Source organism: Eleginops maclovinus, chromosome 15, assembly GCF_036324505.1.
Source record: "Eleginops maclovinus isolate JMC-PN-2008 ecotype Puerto Natales chromosome 15, JC_Emac_rtc_rv5, whole genome shotgun sequence".
Classification (NCBI taxonomy): Eukaryota; Metazoa; Chordata; class Actinopteri; order Perciformes; family Eleginopidae; genus Eleginops; species Eleginops maclovinus.
This window is the reverse complement of record NC_086363.1, coordinates 3372660-3389985: the sequence shown is the minus strand read 5'-3', so window position 1 is coordinate 3389985 and position 17326 is coordinate 3372660. Positions and strand designations below refer to the sequence as shown.

General features: G+C 40.0%; 1 protein-coding gene across 1 annotated transcript in view; it reads right to left on the bottom strand.

Annotated features, from left to right (window-relative positions):
* The window catches only part of LOC134876808 (E3 ubiquitin-protein ligase TRIM9), a 38584-nt gene that overhangs the window by 5967 nt on the left and 15291 nt on the right, over positions 1-17326 (bottom strand). The window contains exons 2-6 of the mRNA XM_063901975.1: positions 15674-15769; positions 10990-11112; positions 6233-6343; positions 3868-4021; positions 1677-1763 (exon numbers count right to left, since the gene is read on the bottom strand). Of these exons, the coding sequence (XP_063758045.1) occupies positions 1677-1763; positions 3868-4021; positions 6233-6343; positions 10990-11112; positions 15674-15769 (571 nt within the window). The remainder of the gene's footprint in view (positions 1-1676; positions 1764-3867; positions 4022-6232; positions 6344-10989; positions 11113-15673; positions 15770-17326) is intronic.

Below are 17326 nucleotides of genomic sequence, written 5' to 3'. Positions count from 1 at the left end.
GGATTGTAATGGGGGGAGGAGGTGAGAGATGAAAGGGTGGATGGTTGAAGGGAAGAAGAAGAAGAAGAAGAAGAAGAAGAAGAAGAAGAAGAAGAAGAAGAAGAAGAAGAAGAAGAAGACAACAGGGGGACATTGTCAGCTGGCTAAATAAGCTAAAGGGAGAGAAGGGGAGCTTTAATGTGGATTTAATGTGAGATAAAAGAGCCTTAAAGGTGAAAGAGCTCCGGGTTCGTTTACAGGGCAACAGCTGGGAGTCAATAGAGGCTTTAACGAGGCCACGTGCTTACATTAAACACTAGTGTGTAGTCGTGGTGCATAGGGTTGGCCAATATACCCTACATTTTTCCTTCCTTTTGAACAGTTTTTGTCTCATTTCGGGCCAAAAATGCTCCTCTGATTACAAGGAACATCTTAACTGATGTGTGCACTGTCCTGGGATGTAAACTAGTTCAAAAACAATGAGTTAATGAGCTAAAGGCCAAGCAAGAAAAGTACCAACACTATATCAAATACATTTCCTAATAAAACAACACATCTGTCCAACCCTGTGTGAAGGAAACACCCAGACGACACACAGGGTAAACAATAACCAGTGAACACACACAGGGTGATGAGGTCGGCTCATTCATACTTTCTTTGTTATCGGATCTTTCTAGAACAAAATCAGTAGCAGTGGAGACACAGAGGAGAGGCAGCAGTCAGAGGGGAGGGAGCAGGATCGATGACGTTCAGGTTGTCAATATCGGTATTTCATTGAATACTTTGTCACAGTGTTTTCAGCCCAAGCAGTTCTTTGTTTCATCCACAGCAACCAGATAATGATTAGAGGTTATAAAATATGTTGTATGTGCTGTATTTAAACAGAAGTATGATGAAAGTACGTATGTTTTGTATTATTTGTATTAATTATTGTGCTTTAATTCATTGACAACTAGATTATGATTATTTTTATGGTAAAGACAGTATAGCATATCTTTTATATAGAATTTATCTTGTGATATATATTTTTTATATTATTTATTTTGGCACTAGCATGTCCTTTGCTTTGCTTTACTGTAAATCAATATTTTTTGGATATTTTACCAATTATTTTTAATTTATTTTGAATCTTAATTATTTATTTTTTTCAACAATTTGATAAAAAATGATCAATATTAATAAAATAACATTGAGAGCATTGTGTTAAATACACATTTAATCTGATTATAATTCATATTTTCATACTTTTTTTGCATGACTTTAATGCAACCTGACCCTCAACAGATATTGAATTAAAAAGCAGTGAAATATTGGTAATAAATACTATGTTTACATTTTTAAAAAGTCACAGAAATTGTAACAGAATAGTAGTTTTTGAAACAGAGAAGTACTTGAGGCTACATATTTCTGTAATTTATTTTGGGGGGAAGCTTTGTGTTCCAGTGCTCCAGTGAAGGCAGCACTTTCCTGCCGAGAGAGAGAGAGAGGTGCCGTTCAGTGGAGAGGATCTGGAAAACAAAAAACCATGCAGAGGAGAGAGACCAGAGAGACGCCGTGGGACTGAGAGAGAGAGAGCGGTGAGTTTCCAACCGGAATCGGGGGCTGAGGGACGAGGAAGGAGTGACAAAATAAACTCGGTGGGGTGGGTGGGGGGAGGATAAAGACAGAGGTTCACTGTGGGAAAGTCTCTGAAATACCTCCGGGGCTTTCTGTCTCTGCCTCCATCTCAGCCTCACCACTGTCTGCTGCCTGCATTTGTATAAATAACGGACTCTCCTGCACATCTGGAAATATGACGTGGGTTTACATGTTAGCATGAAGCAGCTGAAAGTGGGAGTAAAGTATCATGAGTAACACATCTAAAATGTACAATCTCAGTCGCCCCGTTAGATTCAGGTAGTAAGAGAGTACGTACGACTCTTAGAAAAGCAACAACAAATGGGTTAGGTGGGTTGGTTAATAACTATGTAAATGTGTTTGTAATGCCATGAAATGTTAATGTAACTCATACGGCTTTGAGCAACTTATTTTACCGTCGTTAAACTGGTACCAAGTGTCTTATTGTATAAAAGAAACATATTTCTGACACTATTATAACCATTATTATAGTCTTATTAACACACTATGTTAACAAGCATCATATAAGGCTCTTATAAAGGCCTTATTACCCATTAACCAACATTTATTTAAGACCTTTAATACCAAAATCTATTAGGTTAAGTTCAAAAATGATGTCCGCATTGTATGAAGCTTCTTAAAAAATGTAATCATCTGCATATTTGGACATAAAGACATTTTCCCCAAATACAAACATGAAGATTTGGTCGGTAATTTTCTAAGAATTTCCTGGAAAATTCCTTGGAAAACATTGTGTAACCTGTTACCAATCACATCAAAGGAGACACATTTCTGAAGTTTAGTCAGATTTCATAAGTTCATTTACATACAAAGACCTACTTGAAGACATGATTCAGAGCACTCAGTCAGTTCAGAATGACAGTATGATCTGAAGGGGAATCATTTCAGGCTACTTGTGAACCAGAACACCTCCTACACTGTGGCTCAGGGTGTCGAGGAGTTCAATTCAAAGACATGAAGTGAAAACACTCCCGTCTTTAAACTCCATCGCTTTGTTCCGGATCATAAGTGGGATGTGAAGGCGGGAAAACAAACACTTGGGTTTCAAGTCGACGGTGTTAAAGAACAAAAACCGGGACGACCGGAACGATGTACACAAGCTCATTGGGATTTGAAGTGTGACTCAATCAGGGAGCTTGTCATATCAATAATGGATCACAATGCACTCAGAGAATAATGAGCATCATTTAGTATTCGACCAAGGGTTGAATCCATCTTGCAAAAAGGGGAAACACCTGCCTCAAAATAAAACATTCACAGCACTGAGGAGTACTTATTGAATGTACATCTGGGTAATCTCCGAGGCTGGGGCAGAGGTAATGTAAAGGACGCTGTGTTTACTTATGCATACTGGTTGCTGGGTAGCAACAGCCAATGAATATCTAATCAGGTGTGTGTATTGTTGCGCTGCTGGAAGACAGCGACTAAATGTCAACCGGTCATAAATGACATCATTACGGGGTGATAATTATAAGGTATTATAATGCTTCAGGTCGATGTTTGCATGGCAAGCTGATTTATTTATAGAGCGTATTTAAAGGGCCAGTCCAACACCTTTACACATGAGGTAAAGGGAAGGTTTGATGCTGCATAATGTTGACAAAATGGGAACAACAGAGTGTTATTATTGACTGCTTAACCCCCCTACTTGCCTTATAATGATATAAGTAATGAGATGACATGACATCATTGAGACGGTTCGTTAAATCCTTGAAAATTCAATGAGCCGAATGTATTGTGTTTATTTGTAAGTGGTTGTTCTAAAAGGAGATTGAAGTTAATGTGGTATAATGAGACATTTGAGGTGCATTATGGGAAATGTAGGATCCAGTGTTGTTGGGGTTTGACCTATATAATGGCTACATTGATTTTTAGCGTTCAATTTGTCAATATGTCTCCCGTAAAACCCCCAATTGGTTGAGCACTTTAGTAAAAACAATTGGAGCACGATAATATATAAACACAGAGAAGTTTAATAGACAGAGAGTCAATGAGGAGGAGGAGAATTAATGGCAGATTGCAAAGAAAAACTCTTGTAATCGTGACTCAAATGCAGCTGTAACGCAGTATTAAAAGCACCATTTGAGTCTGTGTGTGTGTGTGTGTGTGTGTGTGTGTGTGTGTGTGTGTGTGTGTGTGTGTGTGTGTGTGTGTGTGTGTGTGTGTGTGTGTGTGTGTGTGTGTGTGTGTGTGTGTGTGTGTGTGTGTGTGTGTGTGTGTGTGTGTGTGTGTGTGTGTGTGTGTGTTCACCTTTGCCCTGGCAGAAGTCCAGCTGCAGGATGGTCTGCAGCAGCGAGTCGGTGTTGAGGGTGAGGTCAAACTCGGAGCCTACTTTGGGCTCCAGGGCCCCTTTCACCCACTGGTCCTGAGAGGATGTGACCCGCTTGATCAGAGGGTCTGAAATCTGCACACACACACACACAGACACACACACACACACACACACACACACACACACACACACACACACACACACACACACACACACACACACACACACACACACACACACACACACATTAAAAAACAAGTCAAGGTGTGCAGACATGTAGATCAAGCTAAAACACAGTCAAACAAACACAGGAAATGAGAGCATGTGCATCTCCAAACTCTACATCCATCTGAATATGCTTTTAGTGCTGTGATTCCCCCCCTCACCCCCCACCCCCCACCCCTGCTCTATTAGCCTGGTTTCATTACATTGTGTCTGACAAGGGGAATGAGGACGGCATTAGTGCAGTTCAAATATTTAAGGCAAAGAGTTAGAGCCCCTCTTCTGCTGGTAAGAGCTTTAACCACCCCGGGGGAAAGATAAGTGAATACATTACATTAAACTACACTCAACACAGAAACTGGGATGCGATCTTCTGGAAACATGAAGCCACGATTTGTATCCTCAAGCGTGATAAATTGTTTAATTTAGCTTCATTTTCCTAACTGTTCCTGCATTGACTAACCACTGATATGCACTTTTGACTCCTTCAGAGACGCTGGTCAGGATTTAGACGTCGGAAACCGCAATGAACCACATGATCAATACATTATAAAATATTCAGAGGAAGTGGGAGCAAAGGGTTTGTGTGTGTGTGTGTGTGTGTGTGTGTGTGTGTGTGTGTGTGTGTGTGTGTGTGTATGAGTGTGTGTGTGTGTGTGTGTGTGTGTGTGTGTGTGTGTGTGTGTGTGTGTGTGTGTGTGTGTGTGTGTGTGTGTGTGTGTGTGTGTGTGTGTGTGTGTGTGTGTGTGTGTGTGTGTGTCTCAGGAGCGTCTTTGATCTTTTTTTTTCATCGCTCATTTTCACCTTACTCTATTTCTCTCTTTTCTGAGAAATGTTCAATAACCAGGAGCAGAGACACTAAACTTTCATCTGTTATCCTTCAGAGGGAATCCCAACAGAATGAATGAATGTTGATAACGAGTAACGCTAAGTTTAAAAAACCTTTATTCTTCATGTATTTCTATGGCTTGTAACCCTTGGAGTGGCCATTCAGGTTGAAACACACCACAGCTGCACGTCTAAATGGTTATAATACAAATATTGATAGAGAAAAGTATGGAAGTGACAGCACTGACTGAGCTTGAACTGTTGAACTGTTGGTTCCAATAGGTGTAAATAGACAAAGTTGAATTAGAAACTGTTTAATAGTCTAAATAATATATGTGCTATATTTATATAAAGATATCAAAATGAATGCACAGTATGTCTATGTTAGGGCCAATGAGACCCCAGAGAGGTAAACAAATAGGGACTAAAAATATATTAGATTATTTTTAAAGTGATAAATAAAAACCCAATATTTTATTTTAAAAAAGCAGCAATTTTTACTAAATCTTTTTTATTTAAAACCCGTATATATAAAGGGAATCTCACGGAGACACATCCCTACAATTCCACCATGTTTTCAATCATTTTCACGCTGATAAAATAATGTTTGGTTGGTTTTTTCTGGGGTTTTAAAGAGTCACAGGGACCAAACACAACTTCAAACCTTCACTCTCACATCTGTTTTCCAAGCAGGTGTTCATGTCACATTCGACCTTTCTCTTTTCGACCCGACAACACACAGATCAATAACTATTGCCTGCTGATTGAAGTAAACATGTCGGATCAATTAAAGACAGATCAGCGGCGCAACATTAGCAAATCAGATGCACCTTGTGTGTGTGTGTGTGTGTGTGTGTGTGTGTGTGTGTGTGTGTGTGTGTGTGTGTGTGTTTTTATCTGTGCTTGCTTTGACATCAGAGCCTCCCTGCAAAGCTGATATCTGCTCTTAAGCTCAAAGGAACTAAGTTTCATGATTCCTTCCTCCTTTCAACTTTTACAATTTCAGTGGGAAAAGTATCATCGGTTTTTTTTATGCAGTGTTAGGCCTCATGCTGTGTTCAGCTCGTGTGTGTTCTCTGAAAGTGATGTCGTATCTTTGGAAGTTTTTGAAGAGAAGGCTGGTGTTTGTTTATCTCTTTTTTTTTCTTGCAACTTTAAATTCAAACAAGCAAAAACTGGACTCTCATAAAAAGTATTTACTGAAATGTTTTACTTGATACATTTGGTTTTCCATTGCTGCTTTGAGGACATCACATCATCATCACACACACACACACACAGTGGGTCACACACCTGGAGGAATCCACTGGGGTCGTTCTCTTTCAGGACCTCCAGGCAGAACTCCATCATGCCGGTGGTCTGACGTAGCTTCATGGTGCAGTGGGTGATCTGGTCACGCACCACCTGAGGAAATTAAAGCAGATTAGAGAAGTTAGATGTTATAAGTAGTTATAAAGAGCAGAGCTTATGTTATATTGCCAAAGCTTTTAAGCTCCTAAAAGACAGTAATTAGACGTGCCATTTTTGCTAAAGGGGTCCAATGTGCTTTTGTGCCTGAAACACTTTCATTGAACTCCCTTCTTTTTGATCTGAACATACTGCCATCTAGGTTACACTCACGCTTCTATTGGCTAGCACTCCAACACATCGTACATGATAGGCTAAGGGGCGGGACATGTCTAAGCGGTTGATCAATAGTTAACCAATCAGAAAGGACAGCCAATTCAAATACGTCAGTCCGAAGGGGAACCAGTGACAGGGCTTCTGGTCGTAGGACAGGCTGGAGACTCAAACCCTGCAGCTAGGATCGCTCTTAAGATGATCCAGCTGGCTGTAGGAGGAAATGGGATGTAGCGTATACTAGGAGGCCAAAAATAAATCACACAAAGAACCACGGAGAATGCAGCGAGAAAATTCAACGTGCTAATATGTGACTAACACCGGCATTTAGAAGCTTTTTGTTTATGCACCAGGAGATGATTAGGGGATGGAGAGCAGCTGTGTGGATCAGGTGATTGGCTGAGAGGCCAAACAGACAGAACAGAAAGAAAGATATGTCTGCCAGCATCATCCATCCCATAGTATTCCTGGCACATAATCAGCAGCAGGAACCCTGGTTCAACATGTTCCACACTAAGGTGAGGAGAAGTATTTTACAGAAACGGCCTATAAGCTTAAAAGAGTGTTATCAGACATTACCAGACAAGTGTGACTCCTTACACACTCTATCTCGTTGCATGTCTTGTTCATTTCTTTCTTTCTTTCTTTCTCTCTCTCTCTCACACACACACACACACACGTTATCAGCCGGCTGAACTCTGAGCAGCAGGGAAATGAGATTTAGACGGGTGTCGCATCCAGTCGTTAAAGGCTAATTGAAACCCAGCGAACTGTCGCCTCCTGATTAGCCTTTTGTTTACATTACCTTGCTGCACAGCACATTTCAACTGATCTATAACATTATCTGCTTAAAGCACAACTTATACATGTTTATAATATGTACAGAACACATATTCAAGTGATAAATGCATCAACTTCTTAAAGCAGATGCATGAGATCTGACAGAAGACGTCCGGTGATGATAGTAACTTGATGACACGGTTAACCGACGGACGTCTAAATGATTCAACCAGTTAATTAGACTTTGTCTTGGAAATTAGGCTCATCATTTATGTGCTGGTTAATGAGATCACAGTTAATTATCCACCTGTCAACTGCTGTACAAACCAATATGTGAAGACCATGAAGAGTCGACTAAGGATTGAGGATCAAAACAGGAAGAAAACAGCAGAACTATGGGATAAAGCGGGTACAAAACACCCCCTGAAAACACTCAAATTCCTGTCAATTTCTTATCAATGTTCAACGTGAAAAGCAGCTTAAAACCCACCTGTTCTTATCTCTCAATGTGTTCATTCATATTGTTTCTTTGTGCTGTATTTTATATCCTGACAGTGAAGCACATTGATGTTTGCAAGGTGCTTCATATTCAGACTACGCTGCTTTGTGACTCGTAAAACATTCATTTATTTTCTTCCATTTGATTTTGAGAACTTGGTTGTGTAACTCATTCCCAGTCATCTTTTACAGTTTAAATATTCGATTATTTATGTTAGAAACTGTGGAAATGTACAGTTGACAGCATTATCTGGCCTTTTGTTTAATTATTTAGGCAAAGAAAGGGTTCAATTTAAGGTCATAAAAGATCAAAAGAAACCATGCTTGTTAATATAAGCCACCTTGACATTGTCACACAGCTGGAATCCCCTTCAAGCTAAATAAACACACAGCCACTCTAATTATTTAGCAGGAGAACATTTGCTCTTCATCTGATGTTGGCTAGAGCCCCGCTCTTATCTGCTGTGTAAACAACGTGAAGTGTGAAGCCTGAGTAAATCTCAAGATTTATTTCAATTTCCTCGCGCCCCGCCGAGGAGTGCCGTCGGCTGCCTCCCCGGAGCCCCCGCAGGCAGGATGAAGGGCTTTCAATACGTTCCACATGCATCTGAAATTAATTTGAGGGTGCAAATACGGAAACATGTTCATGCAGACCCAGATTTCAGATTCCTGACACCCTGCGTTCACGCCTCACAGCCTCTTCTTCACACTGAACCACGTTTCAGCTCAGGTTGGAGCAGTGTGTAGGGAGGATTTTGCTCACTTTGTCACTGTACATGTTGTCTTATACATGGGATATATTGTAGTTCCATGTGCACACCTTTACTCTTCGAAATATTTTAATGAACAGGCAGAAAATATCCTGATTCACTGGTGTTTTTAAAGCCGACTCCTTCCTCTTTCTGTCTCTGAACTGCCGTTGCATAACTAACAGTAGCTTGGAGAACAAATAAAAGCTGCGTTCAGCCCCATAAGTTATTTATGGAAAAGGTGTATGGAATTTTTCTGAGCTGCGGGTGTAGTGTGAAAAAGTAGAGTGTGAAGATTCCTGGTTAGGGTTCAAATTGCAAAACATGACCATATAAGCTTTTGAGATATCCTCCAGTATCATATTTGCTAAACTGTGGTGAAGTTTAGAGGGTTTAGAGGAAAATAAAAAGAGGAATTAGAGGAGCGTTTTGCTTCAGTAATAATAATATAAATAAAGCAAATACTGCATTTCAGGGTCTGGTAACTAGTCATATTGCTGCTGTCCAACAAGCCTGCAATAATTACGTGTTATTTTTCTTTATCTTAACAATTAATCCAAGTTTTGGGTAAATATTATTTGCCGATCTTCATTTATTTGTTAATGTGATTTGTTTTAATTCAATGTAAAGCACTTTTGTTTATGAAAGGCTGTATACAAATGAAGTGTAGTAATATAAATGCATCCGTAGCTTCACTGTGTTAACTGGACTTAAACCATACACTCTATAGTTATTCTACTATATATTCCACACCCTTCACACTTATTGTACACATCATATCCTGCTTTATATTTTGTTTTTGTTTATATTTTCCGTACATTTTTTGTCCCAAATGTATATTTTTTACTTTCTTTTTAAAAGCTATTTTATTGTAATTACATTGCCTTGTTTTTATGCTGCCGCAACGGAAACATTTCCCAAATTGGGATCAATAAAGTAAATCTATCCATCGATCTATCAGTACAATACCTTCAATTATTCACCCTTTTATGCCTCTTTTTATCCGTCTACTATCTAAGTTTTCTGCCAAATCTTACATGTCTATGAAATCATACTAAATGTTTGATGCCTAATTTATTCAGCTGCTACAAAATGTTGGATTTGGACCTTCGCAATTAAGCCATTGTGTGTATTTTCTAACAGGAATAGGATTCTGTAATTTTTCATCTGGATGAAACAATGTGTTAAATATGCTTTCACTCAGAGGCGTTTATCTCCCAGCAGCCATTCTTCTTTTGTTGCAGCCTGCAGCTCTTTTGCCCTCTGGATGAATCTCAACCCCCAAGCCTGCAGATAATCACAACAGCTGTCCTTGGGGCTTCCGTCCAAATACCCCTCCTCCTCCCTCCTCCTCCCTCTTCCTCCGCCTCCCCCGCAAGATGGTCCGTCGGTCGGTGTGCACGTTGAGGCCGGGCAGGCGTCCATGAGATACACCACGACTTAGAAAACCCCAGAGGTGGATTCATGGAAGAAAGCCACATAAAAAGAGAAAGCTGGAAATGATTGTATTCCTAATTTTGTTGAGCGGATTCTTACTGTCAGGGATAAGCTCACTGTCATCCTTCAAAGGGATGTTTTTTGTGATTTTTAGGAACTCTTTTTACTTATTAATTGTGCGTAATTTATTTTAGAGGAGGGTCAGATATTATCATGCATTCATAATATTTGACTGACTGTGAGAGTGGTTTTCTCATTGTGTTTTGTATATTAATATATAAGTAAGAATGTATATGTCCTATTTTGTTGCATATAGAATCATATAAACGTTTAATGTTCAAAGGAAACACCTATATTTGAAACAACACATTCACCTGGTTAATTCCCATTACAGGTTACACATTTTTGGCATGAATTATTTGGAAGTTTGTCGGATTTCTTACTAATTATACACAAATAAGTGCTGGAATAGAAAGAGAGGCAAACAGGTGCCACACATTACTGCAATTGTGGCTGGTGGGAGCAGAGAGACAGACCTAAAGACAAAAGCAGGGAGCAAGATCCTTTTCCTTAAAATCAAATAACCCCAAATATACTGAATGCTTCAGGTTAGGAAGGAAGGAAGGAAGTTCATTTGTTTTACTCAACAAGGAAAACCAAACTAATAATAAGAGATGACGCTCCATGTTTTCTATCTGCACTTTTAGACAACATCCTGGATCCATCTTTTTTCCTAAAAGTTAATATCATAATTGGATTCTCCATGTTTTAACCCATGCACGATTCCCATGCAGATTCCTTCCAGATTCTTCCGTGTTTTCCCCATTATTTGTGGGATTTCTTTGGGAGACTTTCCATGTGTAATGCTAAGGACAGAGGGTGTTACCGTGTCTTTGCAGATGTTTAAATGCTAGTCGGACACGCAGCTACACACTGATAAACATCACAATGATCAATCAGTCCCACCTTGAGCTTGTACTCCTTCTCCTTGGTGACTTTGGTGAGCAGTTTGGCTTTCTGTCTGGTGAGCGCCTCGATCAGAGAGTCGCACTGAGCCACGAGGCAGGCTTCGAACTCCACGCCGTTCTCCTGAAACACACACACATGCAGAAATCAGCACCGAAATGTCGATTGCCCGTAAAATAAAGCTAGTTTAGAGTCCTTAATGCATTCTGAATAAGGGCTATAAGAGATGAATAATCAATACATAAACATTGGGACTAGAATAGATCTGTTGGTGTTTTCTTCTTGATTTAGCGGCACAGCTTTGTGTTTGTTCCCGATATGTTAATGCACAACCCAGATCTATTTTAGTTTCCACCACACAAACATGAGTATACAGTGTTCATTATCTCAATGCACTGCAGAGGAAGTCATGCATCGTATTAACCATGTGTTTATATACAGCGGGAACTCAATTCACTTAAGCTACATGCCCACACACAATACAAATGGAGCTTATAGAACTATTTTAGTAAGTAAATATAAATAACTCGGGTTGTTTTTCAGCTAAACCTTATGTGGAGCGCTTTCTGTGACATGTATCCGGGAAAAACTTTAGAACAAGCTTCTCCTATCAGCAAGAAGATGCATTCTATTCCGGTGGATTATCCCAACCTCCAACTGTTAAGCAGCGGTGCGGAGACATCTTTAAAGTGGTGCTGACGGAGTGCATGAGCTCCGTGTTGAAGGGGAACGAGAGGCTTTTTGATGATCTGTCGGAGTTTTTTGTAAACTTCCTCCCAAACGACACAGACACAGTACGCAGGGGGCTTTCAGTGTGAATATCTAATGCCCTCTCTGGGTGTTTCACTGCTTATCCTCAATAATGTCCTCCCTGATCTGTGTAATGTACTCTGGAATCTCTGTATAATATCCTCACATAATGTTCTCAAAGAAATCATAAACACAACCAAATGGGAATCGCAGTCATGTACTGCAATAACAGTATAGTTCATAAAGTCTTTCCACAGCACTTTGAAACCAGGCTGCAGGGTGTGCTGCAATTTAGCCACATTAGGTCAACTAACAGCAGAGATTTGTCATCCAAAATGTATTTTCTAGAGCATGCATCAATCAAAAAAACAATCCTTATTCATAAAACTGTTGTATTTGGATTGGATTACAGTATATTTCACAACCACAACCCTGCAGCCACATTGTAGCCTTTCTTAGAGCATTGGGAAACACAGAGATGGACATCTACTAGCAGTATTGACATTTTGAGGTAACTATACTATCGTAGAAATGTATCATACGTCTTAAAAAAGGTCACCAGCCTGTCGGGGGCAGTGCTACGATCTGGGGTTGCTGCAGTTGGTCTGGTCTAGGTTCAGCAACGTGCCCAAAGAATGAGGTCAGCTGACTCCCTGAGTATACTGAAGCACCAGGTTATTCCATCAGTGGATTCTTTCTTCCCTGATGGCACGGGCATGTTCCAAGAGGACAATGCCAGGATCCATCGGGCTCAGATTGTGAAAGAGGGGTTCAGGGAGCATGAGACATCATTTCCACACATGGATTGGCCCCCACAGAGTCCAGACCTGAACCCGATGGAGAATCTTTGGGATGTGCTGGAGAAGACTTTGCGCAGTGGTCTGAATCTCCCGTCATCAACACAAGATCTTGGCGAAAAATGAATTCAAGACAGAAATAAATGTTGCGACATTGCAGAAGCTCGTGGAAACGATGCCACAGTGAATGCGTGCCGTAGTCAAAGCTAAAGGCAGTCCAACGAATATGAGAGTGTGAGCTTTGTTTTGGCCGGGCAGTGTGTAATATGTCACTGTAACTTTGATCTTCCTACAGTTTGAATTCACATCTAGCTACTAAATATTCACTTCCTTGGAGCAGACAGAAGGCTGTCTCTTGATTGGTGTTAGGTTTGTAATTCCCATGTATGCAAGTTTCGCCCATCTGGCCAACACTTCAATACCCTTTAATGTAGAATTTGATTGGCTGTTCCCCTTCTCATGTTTTGCTCTCCTCCCTTTAAGAGTCTTGTCATTTGTTTGATCGAGGTCCAGATTTATTTAGCGCACATTGCTGCAGGGATATCTGGCCTTCCAGTGCAGCTAAATGTTTTAAACTCTTTTCTTACATAACACAACTTTGAAGCTTGTAGATTTGCTCTTTTCCTACCAGAAGGTGATAAGGTGTGACATTTCCACCACATATTCTTTCTCTATATTTTATACCCCAATTTCACTCAATTTCACAGCTTCACACGGTGCGTTTTACTCCTCTACACTCACTTACATCTGGAGTTACCATTGAGTAGTAGATTTTTACATTTTGTGACCCCTTACAAAAATGGTTTGGGTTGTACGGAAATGTTCATATGTCTATAAGTTGAATAAAAGACAGATTTCTCCTCTGGTTTCCTCCCCATTTTCTCCTAAATAAGAAATATACTGAAACAGCTTTACGTGATGATGTTACCTGACCTTTACTAAGTCTTTATTTATGTGAATAGTTCTTAATGAAAGTTTTGTATTCTAAAATGTATCGTAGTATTTTTTTAGGCATCATAAAGCAGCACTGTTTTAGCTTTTAGGGGAAGTTAATTGAAGATTTGATAATTAGGCACAGAGGATCGTCCTCAAAATGATGGGATGTACTACACAAACACGTCAATTCTGATTCATCAGAAGACACGTCTTATTTTATACCTTTCTTTAATGACTGATGTTAAGGAGCTGGATTCTCATTCTTATTTTTCTGCACATACAGCCACGGAAAGAATTAAGAGACCACTTCAGCATTATCAGTTTCTCTTGTTTCATTTTGTATAGGTCTGTTTTTGAAATTGTATTCTATAAACTTCTGGCAATTTTTCTCTGTTTTGGAATTCAACAGACACTGGACTGGCTGCCATACATGTAGAGATAAAGGTTCAAGAAAAAAATTTGAGTGGTCTCTTCATTTTGTCCGCGGCTGTATATACCCCCATCATTTAAATCCAGAGACGGATTCAGTCTCTGTTCGAACAAATATCAGTGAACAAATAGTGGTAGCAAATCATCTTTATGTCAAATCATGTCGGGGAAGAGATGAGGAGTTTAGTTTTGAAACAACATTTTGAAATGAGCCATGTTGGATTTTATAAAGCTGACTTTTCAAACTGAAACAGATCACTTTTGAGAAGTCAGCTTAGTCTAAAGAAAGTCTCCATTTCAACCCAAATCACAATGTTTCCCTAAACATAACCAAGTCATTTCTGTGGCAGGAGCTAACCACGCATTAACCATAGAAGTGTCAGGGCTGTGGTACAACGATGGCTTCAACAGTCCATAAATCTAAGTGTCATTGGGCTTGATACTGAACCCTAAATGGCTCCCAATCTGTGTGTGAATAGGTGAATGCTGACTTGTATTTGTCAAAGTGCTTTGCGTGCTCTTAAAGGCTAGAGAGGTGCTATAAAAGCAGTCCATTTATCAGAAGTACTGAGGGTCTGCACTGCAGTAGTTTGCAGTAAATAGAAGAGGAATCCACAGGGGCAGGTTTCTGTTTGTCTGAACCCACATGATGAGGTCTTAGATAGTAAAGATTTCCAATCACGGTTCAGATCTATAAGAGGATGAGAGCTGGAGATCTTTATTACACTTTTGTGTCTCTTTATCCACCCGTCTCTCTGCGTCAGAGTTGTTGTTTTCATTAAAATGCAATCCTCTTCATTGTGCAGTAAGACCCTTAATGCCCGCTCACAGGGCTGCGGCCTGCAGATATGACGGTGCAGTGTGTGTGACCAAGTGTGTGTGCATGACTGGCAGATGCTGTGTGAGAGATCAGCTGCACAGCTATGTCTGTCTACAGGGAGAACACAAACACCAACACACACAGTATACACACACTGCTCACATTTGGCTGGTATGGTTTGCTTTATTTGGGTGATTTAGGGGATTTACCCTCCTGCTGCTCAGTATGAGGAGACCAAGTGTGACTCTGTGACTGATTTATTTGGAGCTTATTACCCATTACCAGCATCCCCAAAGCAAAAATGTATTTAGTCTAGATAAAAACATGTCGGTGCTGGTGTAAAATTATGTAAAGACCCCTGCATGTGGGGGAGACTGATCAGACATGGATGTTGGTTCTGGTACAATCTCTCACAGCCAGGCCTTCATGGGGATCCGGAGGCTTTAAAACAAACAGTTGGAGCTTCAGAAAAATAAGAGACATGATCCCAGCTCCCTGACTGTAAGAAGAAACAAACCCTTTGGATCTCAAACTGTATTTTTGTGGGATTTCTAAAGATCTCTCTGTAGCCGTTTCACCACACTAACATACTTGAACAATGCAGACTTAATCAGACTGAATTCAGTGACATTTGCCGCCTAATCATGACCCAATCAAGACATGATTAGCATTAGTATGGAACTGGGTCACTGCTAAAGTCTCACAAGTGTCAGATTATAATCAACATTCATTTAGTTTATGTCAAACTTTTGTGCTTCAAAACACCCTGAGCCAAAACACAGACTGAACCGTGGTCATTTGTAACTTCCTCTTTAATTATGATTCCTCCTATGATTTTTCACTGGTAGCAAACATTTAATTATCAAAGCACATCCCATGACATGTTGTAATTTATAGTTGATAATACATGTATGAAGAGTGGATTCACACGGGATTCAGTGTCTGGTGTTACCTGTATCTGCTGCAGCATGTTCTTCAGTTGGACCAGGAACTCCTTGGCATCTTTAGCTTTGTCGGAGACGCCGTTCAGGGCCTGGGAGATCTGGCACTGCAGAGACACACAGGGATAAAACAAACACAAGAATTTAAATACATGAAGACTTACATTTTACTTATCTTAAAGAGCCAGGCCCTATTAGGCTTTGCTGAGTTTCCCTTTCCTGTAGTGTGTTTTATAGGTTTTAGTGCATGTAAATGGTCTGCAAAGGCTAAAATCCCTGTGTTCCCTCCAGAGGAAGTTTCTCTCCAACACACTTCCTGAAACGACTCCATTGTACTGCTTTGTTTCAGTTCCCTTACATAATGACATCACTATAAAAATCATGTGCTTCTATTGGCTAGCACATTTTACATGATAGCCTTAGGGGCGGGACATCTCTAAGTGGTCGACCAATCAGAAGAGAGCCTGGAAGCAAACCAAGAGGCGTTCTAGTAAAGGCAGTATGAGAAGAATAAAGAGCTTTTTGAAAATTAAAGCACGGAGAGATGTCACAGCAGAGACACTAAAAACAAATATGAACCCGAAAATCAGCAGTATCAATCAACAATCTTTAGAAGACAAAAAAATGTAATCCAGTTCAAAACATGCCAATTCGTTTCTAGTTTTTGCTGCCTTCACCTCTAAACAATATAACGTACATGTCAGATATTACTGTAACCCTGTATGGATAAGCTTCCTCTCCTTCTAGGGAAGACTGTGCAACCAGTTCAACCAGTAAGCACTGAGGCTTTTCATGAGAGGATGGTTATGTAATCATTTAACCCCACAGACCATTCCCGCTGGATGCTCAGATTACATGTAATCCTAGCCCAGAGCAAAATCATTTGGACCCCCTCTTACAGCTCGAGACTCTGCATTGTTTGATTCATTCTAGATTTGATTATGATCTAGATTAGAGTCTTAAAAGCATTTAACTTATTGTTCCTCTTTTTCAGATATTCTTCTCAAAGCAATGATGCCATCTTAAGAGCAAATAAGTAAAAAAGTACATTAAAATGATCTTCAATACAAATCAAAATTCTCCGAAAGTGCTTTCATCCCATACTGACCTTCTTTGATACCTACTAAATCGTCTCTAAATGGATCACTTCCTCCAATTTTCTACCTAATTTTCACAGGATGGCCATAGGGGATGTGTATTATAATCTAAAATAGCTTAAAGCACCTTTAAATCCTTTATACTGACCAGATCATTTGCATGTGAAACGATGCCAGAGAACCTGGAGTTAATTCTCAAAATATCTCCGTCCTGCAGCCACAGATAAAACACAGCTGGTGCCAATCAAACTGCGGCTGTGCAAACTCTAAACACGAGTTATTTAATATGATTAACCCCTCTGGTCTTCCTCTGCATATTTAAAACAGACGTTTCAAAGGATTTACAATCCAATAAAATGTAGGGAAAAAAATGCATGAGAAACTTTCATGATTGGGGAGTGTGTGTGTGTGTGTGTGTGTGTGTGTGTGTGTGTGTGTGTGTGTGTGTGTGTGTGTGTGTGTGTGTGTGTGTGTGTGTGTGTGTGTGTGTGTGTGTGTGTGTGTGCCTCAGTCAATGGTAAATAAGAAAAGACAGGACAAAGGAAACACACACTGTTAGACCATAGA